Source organism: Ciconia boyciana, chromosome 9 (assembly GCF_034638445.1).
Source record: "Ciconia boyciana chromosome 9, ASM3463844v1, whole genome shotgun sequence".
NCBI lineage: Eukaryota > Metazoa > Chordata > Aves > Ciconiiformes > Ciconiidae > Ciconia > Ciconia boyciana.
The window spans coordinates 43,688,530-43,707,340 of record NC_132942.1 but is presented as its reverse complement, the minus strand read 5'-3'; the positions used below and the strand labels follow the sequence as shown (position 1 = coordinate 43,707,340).

The window sequence follows — 18,811 nt, the reverse complement described above, 5'->3', positions numbered from 1 at the left end:
GGCACTGATTGCGCCAACCGTGGTCCGAGCCGTACTGCCACGCTGCTCCCGAGGGACCACGGGGCTGCCCCCCATTTTGTCCCTTCTCCTCCCTGCCGTGTCCCCGGGCTGCCATCACCCCTGGGCTGCCATCATCCCTGGACTGCCATCGTCCCCGGGCTGCCATCGTCCCTGGGCTGCCATCATCCCTGGACTGCCATCGTCCCCGGACTGCCATCGTCCCCGGGCTGCCATCATCCCTGGGCTGCCATCGTCCCTGGGCTGCCATCCGGAGGGGAGTGCGAGGAAGAAAGTGGGGGGGGGACACGACGGCTAATTAAGAAGCATCGTTAGTGGTTCTCCTCTCCTCTGCATGCTACAAGCAGATTCCCGGGGGGATTATGCCACTTGGAAAGACTAATTAAACCACAAAGCGGAGAGGCGATGGGAGGGGATGAGAAACGCCGAGGGCGGGGGGAGAAAAACAAATTGAACCGCGATCCCTGGGTGCTCGGAGAGGTGCGTGGGGTGTCCGGGTGCTCTCCCCACCCCCGTGTCCCCCCTGTGTCCCCCCCCGTGTCGCCTCCTCCCCAGTGACCCCCGCAGCACGGGGGTTAACCGAGCGTGGGTTATTGTCTGGCAGAGCCGTGCTCGCAGCGTGATGCCCCGAGACGGGGAGGTAATTAGAGCAGGGCCTGGCACGCACAATAAGCCTTAATGCAGGCGGCGGAGGTGGCGGGGGGGGCCCCTTTGTGCCGGCCACGGTGACCTTGGGACCGTTCCCAGTGGCCGGGGACCTGTGACCTGCCCCGGAGGGTCTGGGGGCCAGGACTGGATGGGGAGGGGATGCTGGGGCTGCCGCTATCCTCCTCCTATAGCCGCTGAATGGGGAAGAAGCGATGAAAAATAATCATTTTTAAACACAATCTTGGCTTGCCGGAGGTCACCCCCCTAATTACCGGCCCCTGCGGGGTCCCTGGTCACCTCAACGGGTCCCCCCTTGCCAGGGGGTCCCTGCCCAGCCAGCGCGGGCGCGAGGAGGGAGCGACCTTCATCCCGGCGCCGAGGATGGGGAGTTGGTGGAAGATGGGTGAGGCCCCATGGCGGGGCGGGGGTGCTGATGCCGGCCTGTCCGCGGGGCCGGGGGGATGCCGGGCTGACCCCCGGTTTATGGCCGTTATCAAAGGCCGGCTGGATTTCCACCGGCTGTGTCTGTATCCTCCCTGGATGATTAATAGCCCTGGAGAACAAAGCGGACCGTAAACCTCCAGGCAGGTAATGTGTCCTGCCATCAGCGCTGCCCCGGCTTCAGCACCCCCTCTCCTGCCGATGCCCCCCGGCATAGCCCCCCTCGGACCCTGACACCCCTCCAGCCGCCCTTCCGCAGCCTGGGTGCGGGAGGATGCTCCGGCGGATGCGTCCTCCCCCCGGTACTGGTGCCAGCTGGGGACCCTGCGGGCACGCTGCGGACCCGCTGAGGGTCTTGGGGTGGGGAGCCAGCAGGGATCCCCCCCGTCCCTTGTGGGGTCCCTGCCGTCCCCTAACGCCCGGCTCGGCATTTCTGCCTCTTTGCCTTCCAGCAAGAAGCAGGGTCACGAGGCAGCAGCAGCAGCGGTGGCCGCGAGCGCCTCATCTCGGAGCCCCCCCTTGCACAGGAGAAAGCGGGGGGCCCCGCCGTCCCCTCCCACCTCCTGGGGACACCCTACTCCTTCGGGCTGCCCCACAGCTCCGTGGTCCAGGACTCCCGCTTCCCACCTCTCAAGTGAGTCCGGCGGCAATGGATGGGGCGGGGGGTTGCAGGACGCGGGCGTCCCCTGCGAGATCTGCTCCCGCCGAGCATCCTGGGGGGAGACCCCTGGGGACAGGGTGGGATGGGGACCATCTCCCTGCTTCCCCAGCCTGCAGCGGCCGGTCCACCACGTGGTGCCTCCCAGCGCCGTCACCGAGGATTACCTGCGCAGCTTCCGTCCCTACCACACCGCCGAGGACCTCCGCATGTCCTCCCTGCCGCCCCTCGGCCTCGATCCGGCCGCCGCCGCCGCTTACTACCACCCCAGCTACCTGACGCATCACCCCTTCCCGCACCCCGCCTTCAGGTGGGCATCGCCGAGATTGGGCTTGGGGGTCCCCGGGGGATGCCGGTGGCCGCAGGATGAGCCTCGGAGGCTGGGGAGGTGGGAGCCTGATCCGGGGAGGACGGTTGGGCTGTGCTGGGGGCATTTTGGGGCTCTCCAAACCCCTCTCCCAGCGGAAGGAAGCCCCCATCCAGCCTGGGACCGCTCCCGAGGGGGGGGAAATTGGGGGTTTCTTCCCCCTCCCGCCCCGAGCGGCACATCCCGCTGAGCATCCCCGTCTCCCCAGGATGGACGAGTCGTACTGCCTGTCGGCACTGCGGTCCCCCTTCTACCCGCTGCCGGCGCCGGGCTCGCTGCCGCCCCTGCACCCCTCAGCCATGCACCTGCACCTCTCGGGGGTACGGTACCCCCCCGAGCTCTCGCACTCCTCCCTCTCCGCCCTGCAGTCCGAGCGCATCTCCAGCCTCGCCGCTGAGAGGTACGGGGGGGACGATGGCCGGGGGCGGGGGACGGACAGGCCACCCCAGGAGATGCTAACAGGCGTCTGGGGGTTGTTTGGGGTTTTGTTGTTTTTTTGGGTTTTCTTTGTAGGCTGCAAATGGACGAGGAGCTGCGGCAGAGGGAGCGGGAGCGCGAGCGGGAGCGGGAGAAGGAGCGGGAGCGAGAAGCCGACCGGGAGCGGGAGAAGGAGCGCGAACGGGAGCGGGAACGCGAGAAAGAGCTGGAGCGGGAGCGGGAGAAGGAGCGCGAACGGGAGCTGGAGAGGCAGCGGGAGCGCGCCCGGGAGAAGGAGCTGAGCATGGTGAAAGCCATGGAGGGGCCCTTCCTCCCCGTGGCCGAGTTGCACGGGCTGCGGGGGCACCCAGCTGAGGAGCGGGGCAAGCCGGCGGAGCCGCTGGCGCCCAGCAGACCAGGTAACGTCCCCACGGGTGACGCTGGGGGGGCTGCCGCCTTCGGCGCAGCTTGCCACGGTCCCCTTTCCCCTCCAGATGGCGAAGCCAAGGGGGTCGGTGGCCCCGGGAGGTGGCTCGCAACCGAGCCGGGCTCTCCCGGCTGCCAGCTCGCTTTGCCAAAAGCCCAGCTGCCGCGGCTCTCAGAGAGGCAGCGCGGTGCCTGTGCCATCTGACTCGGTCCAGGGCGGCAACGTGCCCGGTGCCACGGCACGCCTGGCAGCTGGGCTGGCAGCGAGCAGGCAGCGCTGGGCTCTGGCTGGCGGCTGCCCCATGGCTCTGGGTGCCTCCTGCCTGCAGGGATGCTCGGGGGGGGGGGCCCTGCGCACCCCAAAATACCCTGATAGCCAACAGACGGCCACGGGTAGCCCCCCCCCTTTCCGTACCCTGATTCTCCAGCACCCTCTTTCCAACCCAGAGAAACTCAAGGACTCGGTGCTGCCGATGCCGAAGCCCATCCAGCACCCGCTGCACCCGCCGCCGGCTTCCCACCACCCCGTGCCCAGCCTCATCCCCAACCACAACGTGTTCCCGCTGCCGGGGAGCAGCGCGGCCACGGCGCTGCTCATCCACCGCACCAACGAGGAGGAGAAGTGGCTGGCCCGGCAGCGCCGGCTGCGCCAGGAGAAGGAAGATCGGCAATCCCAAGTCTCGGAGTTTCGGCAACAAGTGCTGGAGCAGCACCTCGACATGGGGCGCACCCCGAGCCAGCCCGAGCCCGAGCATCGGCCCGAGCACCCCAGGTACGGATACTGCCAGCCCTGCTCCAGGGATGGAGCTTCCCCCTAAAACCTAGTTGCATTTTCCCGCGTTGCAGCCATCCCTGCTGTAATATCTATAGGATTTTCCCCTGATGCCCCACGGCTTTGCACCCCGTTAGCTGGCTCCAGCCCCCCGTTAGGTAGCCAGCATCCCATAGCTGTGTCCCTCGCTCCTTGCACATCCCCATGAGCAGAAGCCGCTGCGCTCGGCCGGCGCCAGCAGGTCCCTGTCACGCGGTGCCAGCCAGGCCGGCTGCGCTGGCAGCGTCGGGCGTCGCCGGTGCCCGACATCTGCGCGGCGGCAGGCGATGAGCCTGGGAGGTGGCCGGGGGCCAGCGGCGAGTGGCCAGGTGCTGCCCAGGCACCCGGCACCGCTAATTGCAGCTCCCCGCTGTGCAGCGGACCCAGGCGGAGGGATGCTCTGTTTTGGGGGGGGCACCCGCCCCAAACCCGGGCGGTTTGGGGGGGGCAGAGGAGCGTGCCTGCACCCCCTGATTGACAGGGGCTTGCTCACCCCTATTGCTGAGTGCTTAAGCAGTGCGAGCTCATCCAGCCGGCTCTGCTGCCAGCTCCCTTTGTTATTTTTGGGTATCCAGGGGATTAGCGTGGCTCATCAAGGATAATAAGGAGCAGATCGCGGGGCGGCACAAAAGCGAGTGCCCGCTGCAGGCTCCCTTCCCTGTCTGCTTCTCCCACCCCAGACAGGAGAGGAGAGAGCAAGGTCACCCTGAAACACCTGCAGCCGGGGGATCCTCCATCCCCATCCCCATCCCCATCCTCATCCCCATCCCCATCCTCATCCCCATCCCCATCCTCATCCCCATCCCCATCCTCATCCCCATCCCGGGGCTGCCCACATCCAGCGGGGAGGGAGCGGGCCCGATCCCCGGCAGGGCGGGCGATGCTTCCCACCGGCAGTGACATGGTGCCGGGGCAGCGGATAGCAGCGCTGAGCTGAACTCGCTGCTCCGTGCACGGAGGTCCGGGGCACCGGAGCGGAAAAGCGTTAAATGCACAGCTTGGGCGCATGAAATATTTATCCCGCTAACGGGCTGGCTCCATCCCCGGCTGTTGGAGGAGGGTTGCACCGAGGCGCTGCCCTTGCTGTGGGGAAAGCAGGGCTGTGCCAGGACCGGTGGCTCTCTTGTCCCCATGGTGGGCAGCCGGGCGGGTCGAGCCGGGGGTTCGCTGCCCGGTGCCCTGGGGATGCAGCCACATCCCTGCTTAACCCTCTGGGGAGCAGCCTCAACTCTGCCCCCCCGTCCCTCGGCGTGGTGGCACAGGAGGGGACGAGCACGGGAGCCCCACATGCACAAACCCCTCCGGGTGGCCCTAACCGGCACATTTCTCCCCCAAAAGCAGCCCGGTGCCAGGGTGCAGCCGGCTCTCCGGCGGCGGTGCCGGCCCTTCATCTCTCCGGTCCTCTCCTCTCCCCGCAGGTCGGGATCGAGCCGCCACGAACCGAGCACCCGGGAGCCGACGCAGCACTTCGGCGGGCCCCCACCGCTCATCTCCCCCAAGCCCCAGCACCACCCCGTCACCACGTCCCTCTGGAACCCGGTCTCGCTGATGGAGAGCCCCCCCGAGCCCCCGGCGCCTCCCCGAGCCCCACGCCCTCCACGGCCACCCGGCCCCCTTCGAGCCCAGCCGTCAGGGCATCCCACTGGTGAAGGTGGAGAGGGTCTTCTGCCCCGAGAAGCTGGAGGAGGGGGCAAGGAAGAGGGATGCTCTGGAGAAATACCCCCCGGGACGGGAGCCCGGCGCCCCGGAGCATGGGGGCTTCACCCACGCCCCCTTCCTAGCCGAGCTGGAGAAGTCCACGCAGAGCATCCTGAGCCAGCAAAGACCCCCAGCCGCCCCCTTCGCCGAGGCCACCAAGCCCAGCTCGCCCTACCGGCCCCCCCCGCCCCACGCCCAGGACCCCATGTACATCTACGATGAGTTCGTGCAGCAGCACCGCAGGCTGGTCAGCAAACTCGACCTGGAGGAGCGCCGGCGGCGGGAGGCCCGCGAGAAAGGTGAGGTGCCGGGTTTGCACCGCGCCGGGGACCCCCCCACCGGCACCGGGACCTGGCGGTGGTGGGGGCGGCCGGCGGGTCTCCCGGGAATGCCGGCAGCCCACGATGGAAACGCTCCCGCAAGCCGAGTGGCTCGGTAAATCCTCCGTTCTAGACATGCCCAATTAATAAATGATGAACTGAGGCTAATAAGCGGGCTTTAAATATTAATGGGACTGTGCGAGCGGGGATAAGAACAGCGGTGAGGAGGAGACGGAGCGCTTGGGGGGGGGAACAGGCGTTGCCGTCCCCCCTCTAGCAGGGATGGGGGGCTCAGCCACAGCCTCCCTCCCGCCGTGCCCCATTAACCCGCCTGTTGAGCCCCGCCACCCATCCCAAAGCCACGCTGAGCGGGGACGCAGGGGTGGGCGATGCCCTCCAGAGTCCCGCAGCTGGCGGAGGGGGGACAGGGCTCTCTTGGGTTATACCCCCCGCCCTGCTGGGACCCACGTTGGACACCCATCGCTCCCCCCCGCCGGCATCCCGCCTCGCTGCACCAGCACCTTGCTGCACCCCTGTGCCCAGCGGGGTCCCAGCGGGTTCCCCAGGGTCCCAGCAGGTCCCCGGTGTCCCCACAGGGTTCCCATGCTCTCCCCAGTCTCACGCCAGCCTCTCCCCATCCCCAGGTTACTACTACGACCTGGACGACTCCTGCGACGACAGCGATGAGGAGGAGGTGCGGGCCCATCTCCGCTGCGTGGCCGAGCAGCCCCCGCTGAAGCTGGACACGTCCTCCGAGGTACAGCTGGCACTCGCTGTCCCCTGTCCCCCCCGTCCCCCGGGGGAGCAGCCCCTCCTCGGGCACCAGCTCCTGGTGCTGCGGTGCAGCCACTGTCCCCAGCCGGCTGCAGAGGCACCAGGGGTGGGGATGGGGATGGGGATGGAGACAGGGATGGGGATGGGGATGGGGATGGAAATGGGGATAGGGATGGAGATGGGGATGGGGATGGGGATGGAAATGGGGATAGGGATGGAAATGGGGATGGGGATGGGGATGGGGATGGGGATGAGGATGGGGATGGAAATGGGGATGGGGATGGGGATGGGGATGGAGATGGGGATGGGGATGGAAATGGGGATGGGGATGGGGACAGGGATGAGGATAGGGATGGGGATGGAAATGGGGATGGAGATGGGGATGGAGATGGGGATGAGGATGGGGATGGGAATGGAGATGGGGATGAGGATGGGGATGAGGATGAGGATGGGGATGGGGATGGGGATGGGGATGGGGATGAGGATGGGGATGGGGATGGGAATGGAGATGGGGATGGAGTTGGAGATGAGAATGAGGATGGGGATGGGGATGGGGATGGGGATGGAGATGGGGATGGGGATGGGGATGAGGATGAGGATGGGGATGGAGATGGGGATGGAGTTGGAGATGAGAATGAGGATGGGGATGGGGATGAGGATGGGGTTGGAGATGAGGATGGGGATGGAGATGGGGATGGGGATGAGAATGAGGATGGGGATGAGGATAAGGATGGGGATGTGGATGGGAACGGGGATGGAGTTGGAGATGAGGATGAGGATGAGGATGGGGATGGGGATGGGGACAGGGACTGGTCTGGGGGTGACCCTGCTCTGCTCTCCCCCTTGGTGCCCCAGAAGCTGGAGTTCCTGCAGCTCTTCGGCCTCACCACGCAGCAGCAGAAGGAGGAATTGCTGAGCCAGAAGCGTCGCAAGCGCCGGCGGATGCTGCGGGAGAGGAGCCCCTCGCCGCCGACGGTGCAGAACAAGCGCCGCACGCCCTCGCCGCGCCTCCCGCTCTCCACCCGCTACAGCCCCGACGAGATGAACAACAGCCCCAACTTCGAGGAGAAGAAGCGCTTCCTCACCATCTTCAACCTCACGCACATCAGTGCCGAGAAGAGGAAAGGTAACAGCCATGCCCCGCGCAGGCTCGGGGCCGGACCTGGCCGGGGGGTCCCCGCTCCCGGGTTTGGGGGGTACCATGGAGGGGTCCCGCCTGGGGCCATGAGCTTGCTCTGCTGAGCAGAGGCTACACTAAACCTCAGCTTCCCATACCGCAGACAAGGAGAAGCTGGTGGAGATGCTCCAGGCCATGAAGCAGAAGACCACGCCGGCTGCCGTGGTGGTGAAGAGCTCCCCGCGGGACAGCCCCAGCGGCCTCGCCGCCGGTAAGCGTCCCCGGTCCTTCCCTGGCTCTCGGCTGGCCGGGAGCATCCCCTGCCCGGCGGGACGGGGGCACAGCTTTGCCTTGCGGGGGTCACGGAGCCCCGACTGCAGCCGACTCTGCTCCTCCTCTGCCCAAAGAGCCGCCGGTGCCGCCACTGCTGCTGGATCCGGATAAACCCGTGGGCATCGCCGTCTCCGTGCCGGAGGCGCAGAAGACAGTGGAACCCGGCAGGTTAGACCAGCTAAGACCCCCGGAGGTACCGAGGGCTAAGGAGTCGGCCACCACGCCGGCAGAGAAGCCCCGGCTGAGCGACGGGCATCCCGGGAAGAAGGCACTGAGCATCCTCAGCTACGTCAGGGGTCCCCTACCCAAGGACATCCCGGTGCCGCTGTCCCACAGCATGAACGGCAAGAGCAAGCCCTGGGAGCCCTTCATCGCCGAGGAGTTTGCCCACCAGTTCCACGAGTCGGTGCTGCAGTCCACCCAGAAGGCGTTGCAGAAGCACAAAGGTAATGGCTGGGAGGCGGGGAGCAGGCTGGGTACCAGCGGGGTAGCATCCCTGTGGGGTCGGAGACCCCCCTCATCCCCCCCACCGGGGTTTGGCACCACCGAGGGCACGAAATCCAGCGGCAGCCTCGTTGCTGGAGCATCCCAGGAGCTCCAGGATAGGAAATTAATTCCTTGAGGGAAACGCAGCCTCAGGGAAGGGATGCGGGGAGCGGGCAGGGGACGCGGGGAGCGGGCAGGGGGCTGACGCTTGGTGCCCGCAGGGGGGACGGCGGCACTGACAGCGGAGCAGAACCACAAGCTCGACACCTCCATCCACTACAACATCCCCGAGCTGCAGGCGTCCAGCCGCCTGGCTGCCCCCCCCCACAACGGCACGGCTGAGGGGCCGCTGCCCCACCGGCCGCTGCCCCCGCTGCCCCGCGACTCAGCCTCCGAGGAAGAGGAGGAGGAGGAGGAGGAAGAGGAGGAAGAGTACCCCAGGCCCAAGTGGCAAGGGATCGAGGCAATTTTTGAAGCTTACCAGGAACATATAGAAGGTAGGGGATGAGGGTCGGGGCAGGGAGGGTAAACCCCCACTTCATGCCTCAGTTTCCCCTGGGGGAAACCACTCCGTGCCCTGCCCAGGCATCTCCAGCTCCCGCTGGGACAGCCTGGGGAAGCACTGGTGTGTCCCCAGCACTGCAGGAGTGGCATAAAAGCAACAGGCGCCGGTAAAAATTGATGTATATGTGAAAAATTCATGTATTCACAGCTGCCCGGCGCCCTCCCGGCGGGACCTGAAGGTTCCCCGTGGGCAGTGCAGGGGCTGGGAATGCTGGAGGCAATCGCCTCCGGCTGGGCCGAGCCTCGCGTGGGGCTGGCATCCTCCGCAGCGGCACCGCGGTGCTTGGGCATGATCCTGCGCCGTGCACGGAGCCGGAGGAGCTGGTGCTCACCCCCCGCCCCCGCTCTCCTTTGGGTCTTGCAGAACAAAACCTGGAGCGCCAAGTGCTGCAGACCCAGTGCCGGCGGCTGGAGGCCCAGCACTACAGCCTGAGCCTGACGGCAGAGCAGCTTTCGCACAGCATGGCGGTGAGTGGGGCACCCAGGCACCCAATCCTCCCGTAGCGCACCCATCCACCTGCAGTGCACCCATCCCCTGCAACACCCCGTCCCCTGCAACACCCCGTCCCTTGCAGTGCCCATCCCCTGCAGCACCCCGTCCCCTGCAGCACCCCATCCCCTGCAACACCCCGTCCCCTGCAGTGCCCATCCCCTGCAACACCCCGTCCCCTGCAGCACCCCATCCCCTGCAGCACCCCGTCCCCTGCAACACCCCGTCCCCTGCAGCACCCCGTCCCCTGCAATACGCCGTCCCCTGCAGCACCCCATCCCCTGCAACACCCCATCCCCTGCAGCACCCCGTCCCCTGCAACACCCCATCCCCTGCAGCACCCCGTCCCCTGCAGCACCCCGTCCCCTGCAACACCCCGTCCCCTGCAGCACCCCGTCCCCTGCAATACTCCGTCCCCTGCAGCACCCCGTCCCCTGCAGCACCCCGTCCCTTGCAACATCCCATTCCCTGCAACACCCTGTCCCCTGCAACACCCCGTCCCTTGCAGTGCCCATCCCCTGCAGCACCCCGTCCCCTGCAATACTCCATCCCCTGCAGCACCCCGTCCCCTGCAGCACCCCGTCCCCTGCAGCACCCCGTCCCTTGCAATACTCCATCCCCTGCAGCACCCCATCCCCTGCAGCACCCCGTCCCTTGCAACATCCCATTCCCTGCAACATCCCATCCCCTGCAACACCCCGTCCCCTGCAGTGCCCCCCACCCTATGCCCCCGCACAGGCACCCCGCATCCCCCATGGGGCATCCAGGCGAGCCCAGCACCCCACGGAGATCCCATCCCTGCACCGCTGGCCCGGAGGCTGCTCGCTGCCTGCCCTGACTGCGTCTTCTTCCCCTTTCGCTGCCCGCAGGAATTAAGGACCCAGAAGCAGAAGATGGTCTCGGAGCGCGAGCGCCTGCAAGCCGAGCTGGATCACCTGCGGAAGTGCCTTGCCTTGCCTGCAATGCAGTGGTCTAGGGGTTATTTCAAGGGGTATCCCAGGTGACGCTCCTTGGGCTAGGCCGAACATATAGTCTAGAAATAATAATCTATTTTATTACCTTGAATATTTAATATTTTTCACTGGGAGGTTTGAAGCTAAAAAAATAAAATTAAAAAAAAAATAATAAAAAAATAAACGGAGAATGTGCCATGCATGAAGCAAAGGAGCACGGGAGCCGGGAGCCCACCCGACGGCGAGCAGACCCCGTCCCGTCCCCTCCCGTCCCCTCCCGCGCCACCGGCCTTCTGCAAGCGACCGCCAGCCCGGCTCGGGCTCTCCTCCTGGGGGACAGGGCGCTGCGGCCCCCCCTCCACCCACCCACACTTTATAGCGCTCAATTTTTGTTGGGTTTTTTTGTTTTTGGTTTTTTTTTAATTACAATTAAAGACTCCACCGACAACACTAAGGCCGGAGGAGCCCCGCGGGGCCGGGTGCGGGATGGCCGGCCAGCAGCCACCGAGCCCCCCCGTCCCCTCCCCGGGGATTTCCGGGGCACCGGGAGCCTCCCCCCCCCCAGCCCCGGGGCTTTCCACTGGAAATGCACTTCGCTATAAAACAATAAAGTCAATAAACTGGTTGAAGGTACCTTTTTGTTCCTGTTTGGCGGGGAAGGGGCACAGACACGCGCTGGCGGTGGGCCCCGGCGGGGTTATCTTGTTGGAGCCAGTCACCGTGGTTTTGCGATTTAAGAGTCAAAAAAAAAAAAAAAAGGTGCTTCAGCCTTGTACTGTGTATATATATTAAAAAAAAAAAAGTTTTGTATGTTTTTATTACTTTAATTATTGTTATAAAAAGCTTGCCTTTTTTTTTAATATGTTTCTGCTTTTTTTTTTTCCTTTTCTTTTCCTTCCTGCCCTTCTCCCTCCCCTTTTTTATTTTCTTTCCTTTTTAGCAAAAGGATTAACTTGCTTTTAGTGTTTGTACTGCTGCTGGTCAGGACAGAAAAGATATTGAAGTGTTTTAAAAGAATTTAAAAACAGGAAAAATAAATCCCCTTTTCCAGCGGGGCAGGTGCTGTCCCACCACCAGTCCCTCGGGAACCCGGAGCCGAGCCCTTCCACCGCCCTCAACCTCCTGTTTTGTTCCAGTTTTTGGGTTTTTTTACCCTTTTTCTTTGGTTTCTGGGTCTTTTTCTGGTCCCTCTGGGCAGCTGTGGGTGTTGCGGTGCCGGGCGGTTTCTCAGCCTTGCGCAGGCTCCGTCTGCCAAATCAGAAATACAAAGCAATCGCGCCGAGAGGGCTGGAGGGTTTGGGGACGGGTGGCACTGGGGTGTCCTTGTCCCCCCCAAAATACCGAGACAATCAGAGCGGCGCTAAGGCAGTTTGGGCAGGGGGAGCCGGGGTCTGCCCGTGGGGTCCGCGGCTTGGCACGGGGTTGGTGGCACTACGGGGACAAGCCGGGTCGAGCTCTTCCCACCCGTACCTCGAGCCCGCTGGCGGGCAGGAGCTGCCTGCGGCTCGCTGCCGGCAGGACCGCGGTGAAACGCGAAGGCAGGTTCTGGCTTGGCACCACGCGGTGCCGTTTTTAGCCACTTTCTAATCATCGTGTGCCCCAACTCCTCGGGGAGGCTTTTTTTTTTTAAAAAAAATTTTAAATTATTTATTCATTTTTTTTAATTCGCACACGAGACAAGCTCACATCTACGGGAAAAGGTGACCTCTGCTTTCTGCTTTAAATTCCCTTGTTGCACTCGCAAAGAAAGCATTAACCCCCTCCCCTACCCCTCCCGCTCCCCAGTCTCCCATTGGCTTCACCAAAAAAAAAAAAGCCGTGCAAGATTAAAAAGCAAAATGCCCTTGTGACAGAAATTAGTTTAATCTTTTTTAAATCCCCAATTGCATCGCCAGCCTCTGGCCTAGCCGCTGCCAACTCCAGGCTTCACAATGAATTTTAACACGGCAAAATAACGCTTGCTGCTCGACTCGCTTTCTCCCTTCCCGTGTGCTGGGGGCGGGGGAAGAAGCTGGGGATGGAAAATCATCGGCAATTTATCCCTTGCTGCCGCCGTGCCACGGTGAGGCCGTGGGCAGGAGCCTGGCTGGGACGTAGCCTCGCTTCGTAGCAGCTCCTGTGCCGAGACTTTCCCCCCTCACCAGCCTGTAATAACATATTTTGGACCGATTTCTCAGAATTATTCCCCCCCGGGGCCGTGGCGAGCGGTCGTGTCTGTTTGTACGTACCCCGTGCGGAATCGCTGGAGCAGCTGCACCAGAGCCTGGGAGGGCTGCGAGGAGGGAAAGGCAAGGCAGAGCCCGCTGGGGGCCGTTTAGATGCTGTGAAAGAAAACAAAACAAAAAAAACCCAAAAAGGAGAAAAAAAAAAACAAAAACAAACCCTAAACATGTTCTAAGTGTACTTGTTTGAATTAATTGTAATGTAATATATTATTTGTCGAATGTAGTAATTAGGTATTTATGAATATATTGCTGTAATTTCTGAAAACATCCAAAAAAAAAAAAATAAACGCTTCCACAACGATGGCAAAGGATTCTTTCTCCCCCAGCGGCGATGGGAAAGCAGCCCTGCTCTGAGCATCCCCCAGCCTCCCCGGGGGCAGCTCCTGCCATCCTCACCTTGTCCGAGCCCTTTGCCTGCGGGCAGCGCCGGGGGAAGCGGCCGAGGCAGGCAGGGCACAGATGGCAGGCAGGAGCTGCGCGGAGGCTGGCCCAGATGCTCCGGGAAGGGCACCGCTCGCGGCTTGCCGCCCTTGGGTTCGAGCCGGCATTTCCCCCTCGCCCGAAATAATTACATCTGCCATCAACGCAGCCCGACGCCGGCGAGGATCCTGCCCTCGCCTGTCGCTCTGCCGCAGGGGAACGGGGCCAGAGCCAAAGGAGGAGAGCTGCGGGTTTTTCCAAGCATTGTTTAACCCATGTACGCTTGATGCACGGCGTGCGACAAAACACAGAGACTAATTTTATGCCGTTCACTCAGCTGCAGTAATTTTTTATTATTATTTTTTATACACACACAGTTTCAGATTTAAAAATAAAAAATAAAAAGGCAGACGTATGATTTACAAGACAGCCTGGCTTTGGAGAGGGAAAGCCATTTTCTTTTGTCCTTCTCCAAAGAGCAGATGGATCTGCTTCCCAGCTGATCTCCCCAGCAGAGTAGCAGACACCTCTCATTGCCGGCACATCTTCCCTCTTTTCAAGGCTCTGAGAAAATTCATGGCGAAGCACCGCCTAGAAATTTATTGCTTTCAAGCCAGTGTGTGGCCTGTGCTGCCCTCAGAAGTTCCCTCTATGAAGTACACCCACGCTCTCCAGGGCGGAGAGATCCGCCTGACATCATTAGACAGCAGCCTAGCGCTGGCAAGCCACCACCTGCACCAAGCAGATCTCTGAACCCGAGAGAGGCCGACCTCTGCGAAGAGGGAGCGCGTAGGAGCTACCGTGCAGGGATGCTCCCGTGCCACCGGCAGCTCTGGAGCGATTCCTGTCCGGCTGCGAGGCCGCCTGCTCTCTCCCCTGCCTGCGCGCACGCAGAAGGGGAAGCCCTGCCTGCGTGCAGCTACTGCCGAGGAGGGGTTGCACGCAACTGAGGGGACACGAGGCTTGGGTGGCTTCGGGAGATCTGTGCAGGGAGGTGGATGAAGGTCCAGGAGCGAGGAGCGGAGCCTGCTCCCTTCCACTGCCCTCTCCTGGGAGGTTTGAGGGCTAGTACCTCAGAAATCCTGGGAGTGGGCACTCTCGCCAGGCTGAAGGTTAGTCCGGAGCTTGTACATATGATCTAAGGCTTGAGTAAGGAAAGTCCCGGTTGTGTTGATCTCCATCAAGGTTAAATTATCCAGCTGAAAGAGAAAATAGCAGAATGTGAGGAAACAGCCCTGCTGCAGCAGAGGACAAGGAACTTGGAAAGCAGCTCTGCAGCACACGCCTTTCCTTCGGTGACACCCCAAGGGACTGGCCCAGCTGCCACCCCAGGTCAAGAGAAGCGCACGAGCAACGAGAACACTGTTTCCATAACGCACGGGGAGCTGCAACCCGCCCATAAAGCGAGGTTTCAGCATATGGCTTTAGCTCCCAACTGACATACCCACAGCCCAGGAAAAACATGCCCCAACCAGCATTTTCCCGAGCAGCTCTCATCAGTCACAAGCCCACACAATCGCACGGCATCTGGAATCCTCCCAGCACAGAGCTGGCAAACCTCTCCCCGCACGTCCCCGCCGCACCTTGGCGTGAGCCTCCTGCTGCCTGACGAAGCTGTCCGCAGACAGCCGCAGCTTGGCTATCCGGGTGTCCCAGGTATCCTTCACCAGCGTTCGAATCTCATCGGCTTTGGGGATGTTGTCTGAGGCACTAGAGGAGGAGAGAGCAGATCAGAACAGGCTGCGAGGGACTCGTACGTTATGTCGCTGGCGTAAGTAATGTTGGCAGTTCTTCAGTCCTCTGAGGCATAAGCAGAGCAGTTTGCTATAGAGAAAAAACCTGCAACTCAACATTAAAATCCAGCCTGGTACTTCTGCTGCTGGGATTTTTGGGATAGTTTATTTACCCAGGAATGCTCAGCTCTGATGCAGCATCTGGTTCTCACTAGAATCCTTCTGCTCTTTAATTGCCCAGCTGGTACGAGGTACACAGAGGGCCAATAACCTGGCCAAAGTCACAGGCAGCCAGGGAATTGGAAGGACTCGGCTGCGATTAGAGCCCCAGCTCTGTGCTCTCATGGCTCTACCAGAGAGTATTAAGTTGAAAGGACTGTACGAGTTGTGCCACATCCTCCCATTAAGGCAATTCAGCGCTGCCATAAGGACCTTGAGAGATCAGATCAATTCACACGGACAGAGCTGTCGGGGTTATTCTAGCGTGAGGGAAGGAGCCGCACGCCAAGAGCGTCATCTCCAGAGGAAAAGCCAGTGCTTAAATGACCACCCCGCCGTAATCGAGGGCTTAAAGTCAGAAGAGCCCGCACTGAGAAAAATACCAGCCAGCACATTTTACAAGTGAAACGCCTCAGCAGGCAGGAGTTCAGACTTGGAATATCCCTGGTCTCCTGCTTCTCAGGCCGAGGAAAGAGGAGCTTTCCTCCTGAAGGAGAGCCAAGGAAGAAGCCTGGAGGGTTTAGGCTGCTGAACAGATTGCAGCCATGGAACGTGTTGCTGATCCTCAAGGCCTCTACGCTTAGCTGCCGCTCAATAAAGCGGCACAGCCCCAATTATCAGGCTGCAGAACAAGCAATCCCCAAGTTACTGAAATGCAAAGTTACCATGAGAAAACTGCTGCAACGAGATCTTGGCAAGCTGTGAAATAAACCTCCATTAACTCTCACTTTCCCACCGCCCTCTGGGGTTGCTGCCAACGAAAGCTTGAAAAATTGTCTATGCAAGCATGTACTCGGGCGGAAACTGTTACAATACATTTCCTACTTACTAGTTTAACAGCAGCTTTGTGAGTTCCATATAATAGGGACTGGGCATCGGAGTGAAGGTGTCCTCTTTACGTTCCTGGTCCCGGATTTCCTCCAGTTTTTCTAAAATACAACCAGGAATGGTCAGGCACTGCCAGACCTTCGATGCTCCTGGCACATTTTTACCCCCCAGGAAAACCCACACACTATTTCTGTAGGACCGACTCTATGTCCAAGCTTGAATCAACGTGCGGACAGAAAAAAGTTTCTGTAACGAAGCACACAAGGATGCTGACAGGGACATCGAAGCTGCGCTTAGCACACCATGCTGGGAGGCCGGATCTACACCAGCTTGATCCCCAAAGGGATTGCCTGTCGGGAGACGGTCCCTTCACCCACAAAGCACTTGCGCTAATTAGTGTTTATGCCCTTGAATGAATAAAGCAGGATTGCTTGGTGCAGGTCTCTCTCTTACTGCAGCTCCATTAGTGTTTATTTCTCCTCTTTCTCAGTTTCCCTTGAGACAACAAAAGGGAGGGTGCCACGATTCTCACTTTTTAGAGAGCAAGACGACCTCCCATTTCTGAGGCCCTCGAGGAAAATGATTTCATGGAGTGAATGAACCGGTGATTAACACACATATATGCTCTCCAAGGTCTCCCTCCTCACAGAGTGTCATCCGAGGTCCCCAAAGCTCTTTCTGAACAAGCCTTGCGAGAGATGCAAGTGCTGCTCGGAAAGACCAGCGGCCGCTGCTGATGAGTGTCAGGGCTGGGGATTCAATCTAACCCTTGTTCTTCCTCCTCACCAGAGGAAGAGAAGTTAAATACCTGACTTAACTGGGAAGATTACATCTCCTGTAAATATAAAGAATTCCAGTGGTGAAAGATTAGATCCTTCTCTCAGAGTTACTTTGTGTTTGTTGAGTTAAGCTTCCCACTAATGGTGAAAACCAGAGATTTTTTTTTTTATTTCGTGTTTCTGCTGCACCCACTGAAGCCCAGGGCCGAAGCCGCCATCCTTACCAACGTCCATCCATTCCGGAGGAATCAGCCGACACTTCTGCCTCTGCTTCAGATTAATGGCCAACCAGACAGGCACTTCCACTGGCAAGCCAGGATTGAAAGGACCCAGATCTCCCTGGAAGATGAATTGAAGATGAGAGCAAGGCAGCAGCGAGGGCCAGGACACCGCAGTACTCGTCTGCCTCGGCCATCTCTAGAGAGCATGAGCTTCCCGGGGATTTTGAAAAGCCTGAGTCAAACAGCATCTGAATTTCCTCCTCTCACTTCCATAATTCTCGCTCTCAGACTCTTCCTCCTCTTCCTTGAGAAGTAATAACTAACGTTTCCAGTGCATTTTCTATTTCAAAGCGTCTCACAGAAGTTATAGCCAGAAATTACATCTATCCTGGAAACGCAGCCCCCCGGGCTCAGGCCGAGGCGCTTTCAGAGGCACGTGGCAGCGCAGCACAGCTCGCCCCACCAGCACAGCAGATCCTGGCACCGAGCTGGGGGCTCAGCACCCAGGGCAGCCGGTCACCGCCCCCAGCCCTCAGCCAAGGCTCAGGTGTGAGGGGTGAAGGCACCAGAGAGGTGGGGGACAGCACTGTCCCCTCCCAAACCTCTGGGGGGGCTGCCCTGCCCCCCTCCCAACCTGCTCCCCCCTCTCTGCCCCTGTCCCCCAATCCCTTAATTCCCCCATCACAGCAGCCCCCCAATCCCTGCAGCTCCTTCCCCATGCCCCCCAGCCCCTCTCCCTGTTCCCAAACGCCCCAGCCCCCCAGTCCCCTCAGCCCCTATCCCCCAATCTCCCCACTCCTGCCCCTCAATCCCAATCCTCCAGACCCAACCCCCTCCTCCTGCCCCCAAGCCCTGTCCCCAACCCCCCAGACCCCATCCTCAACCTCCCCAGGCTCTGTCCCCCAAGCACCCCAGCTCCTGACCCCCAAACCCTGTCCCCAAGCCCCCAGCCCTTGCCCCCAAGTCCCCCCAGACCCTGCCCTCCAGCCCCTGTCCCCAAGCCCCCAGCCCTTGCCCCCCAAGTCCCCACACAGGCCCTGGCCCCCGGCCCTGTCCCCAAGCCCTTCAGCCCCTGTCCCCAAGTCCCCCAGGCCCTGTCCCCCAGCCCCCAGGGCCTGTCCCCCAGCTCCCCAGGCCCTGCCCTCCAGGCCCTGGCCCCCAGCCCCCAAGCCCCCAGGGCCTGTCCCCACCCCCGGCCCCGCCGACCCCGATGAGGTGGATCCGGTCGAGGCTGAAGTTGGGCACGATCGTCACCAGCTCCTTCTCGGCCAGGAACTCCGCCTCGGCCGGCTCCATGGGGGCGGCGGCGATGAGGGAGCCGGGCCGGCACCGAACCGGCACCGGGACCGAACCGGAACCGGAACCGGCATCGGGCCCGCCGCGTGCCCGCCCTCCCCATTGGCTGCGCAGCGGCGAGGCCCCGCCCACAGCGCCCCGCTTCCCGCCGCCGGGTGCGTTTTCGCGGTCTCCGCTTGGGGGCGGGGTCTGGCGCAGCTCGGAGCACGCTGATTGGCTTCTCGCGGGAGGCCCTGGCCGGCCATTGGTTACCATGGCGCACCCTTTTCTGATTGGCTGTCCTACTGGCGCCGCGCTCCTGCTCCGGCCCCGCGGCCAGGTCTGGCTCGGTCGCAGAGGGACCAATCCCGGCGCCCTCCGGCGGCGCTCGGCCAATCAGCGCTCAGCACTTGTTGCCGGGCGCCGCGGGGCCCGCGGCGCCCCCGCCCTCACGCTCTGCGCATGTGCGCGGCGCCCGCCACTGCCGCCCCCTGGCGGCCGGGAGGGGCAGCGCCCCGCCGGGACACGCGTGGGGCCCCCGCGGCCGTGGGTGCGTGTCCAGGGCCTGCCCGGAGCGCGGGGTGCCCTGG

General features: G+C 62.0%; 2 protein-coding genes across 2 annotated transcripts in view; one reads left to right on the top strand and one right to left on the bottom strand.

The window, feature by feature from the left end:
* GSE1 (Gse1 coiled-coil protein) overlaps window positions 1-11,337 on the top strand; it is a 105,061-nt gene extending 93,724 nt beyond the window's left edge. Inside the window, 14 exon segments of the mRNA XM_072872149.1 lie at window positions 1,560-1,741; window positions 1,878-2,075; window positions 2,341-2,532; window positions 2,646-2,968; window positions 3,423-3,747; window positions 5,205-5,355; window positions 5,357-5,783; window positions 6,449-6,561; window positions 7,434-7,704; window positions 7,859-7,966; window positions 8,103-8,474; window positions 8,736-9,011; window positions 9,443-9,546; window positions 10,438-11,337. Coding sequence (XP_072728250.1) covers window positions 1,560-1,741; window positions 1,878-2,075; window positions 2,341-2,532; window positions 2,646-2,968; window positions 3,423-3,747; window positions 5,205-5,355; window positions 5,357-5,783; window positions 6,449-6,561; window positions 7,434-7,704; window positions 7,859-7,966; window positions 8,103-8,474; window positions 8,736-9,011; window positions 9,443-9,546; window positions 10,438-10,572 — 3,177 coding nt within the window. The 3' untranslated portion in view covers window positions 10,573-11,337.
* Window positions 11,338-13,484: 2,147 nt separating this feature from the next.
* On the bottom strand, window positions 13,485-18,390 carry GINS2 (GINS complex subunit 2). Its single transcript, XM_072873507.1, has 5 exons — window positions 18,153-18,390; window positions 16,950-17,064; window positions 15,948-16,047; window positions 14,750-14,876; window positions 13,485-14,365 (listed from the first exon to the last, which is right to left on the bottom strand). Exons 1-5 carry the CDS (start codon window positions 18,240-18,242, stop codon window positions 14,240-14,242), a joined length of 558 nt encoding a protein of 185 aa, XP_072729608.1. The 5' UTR covers window positions 18,243-18,390; the 3' UTR covers window positions 13,485-14,239.
* Between the last annotated feature and the right edge of the window lie 421 nt (window positions 18,391-18,811).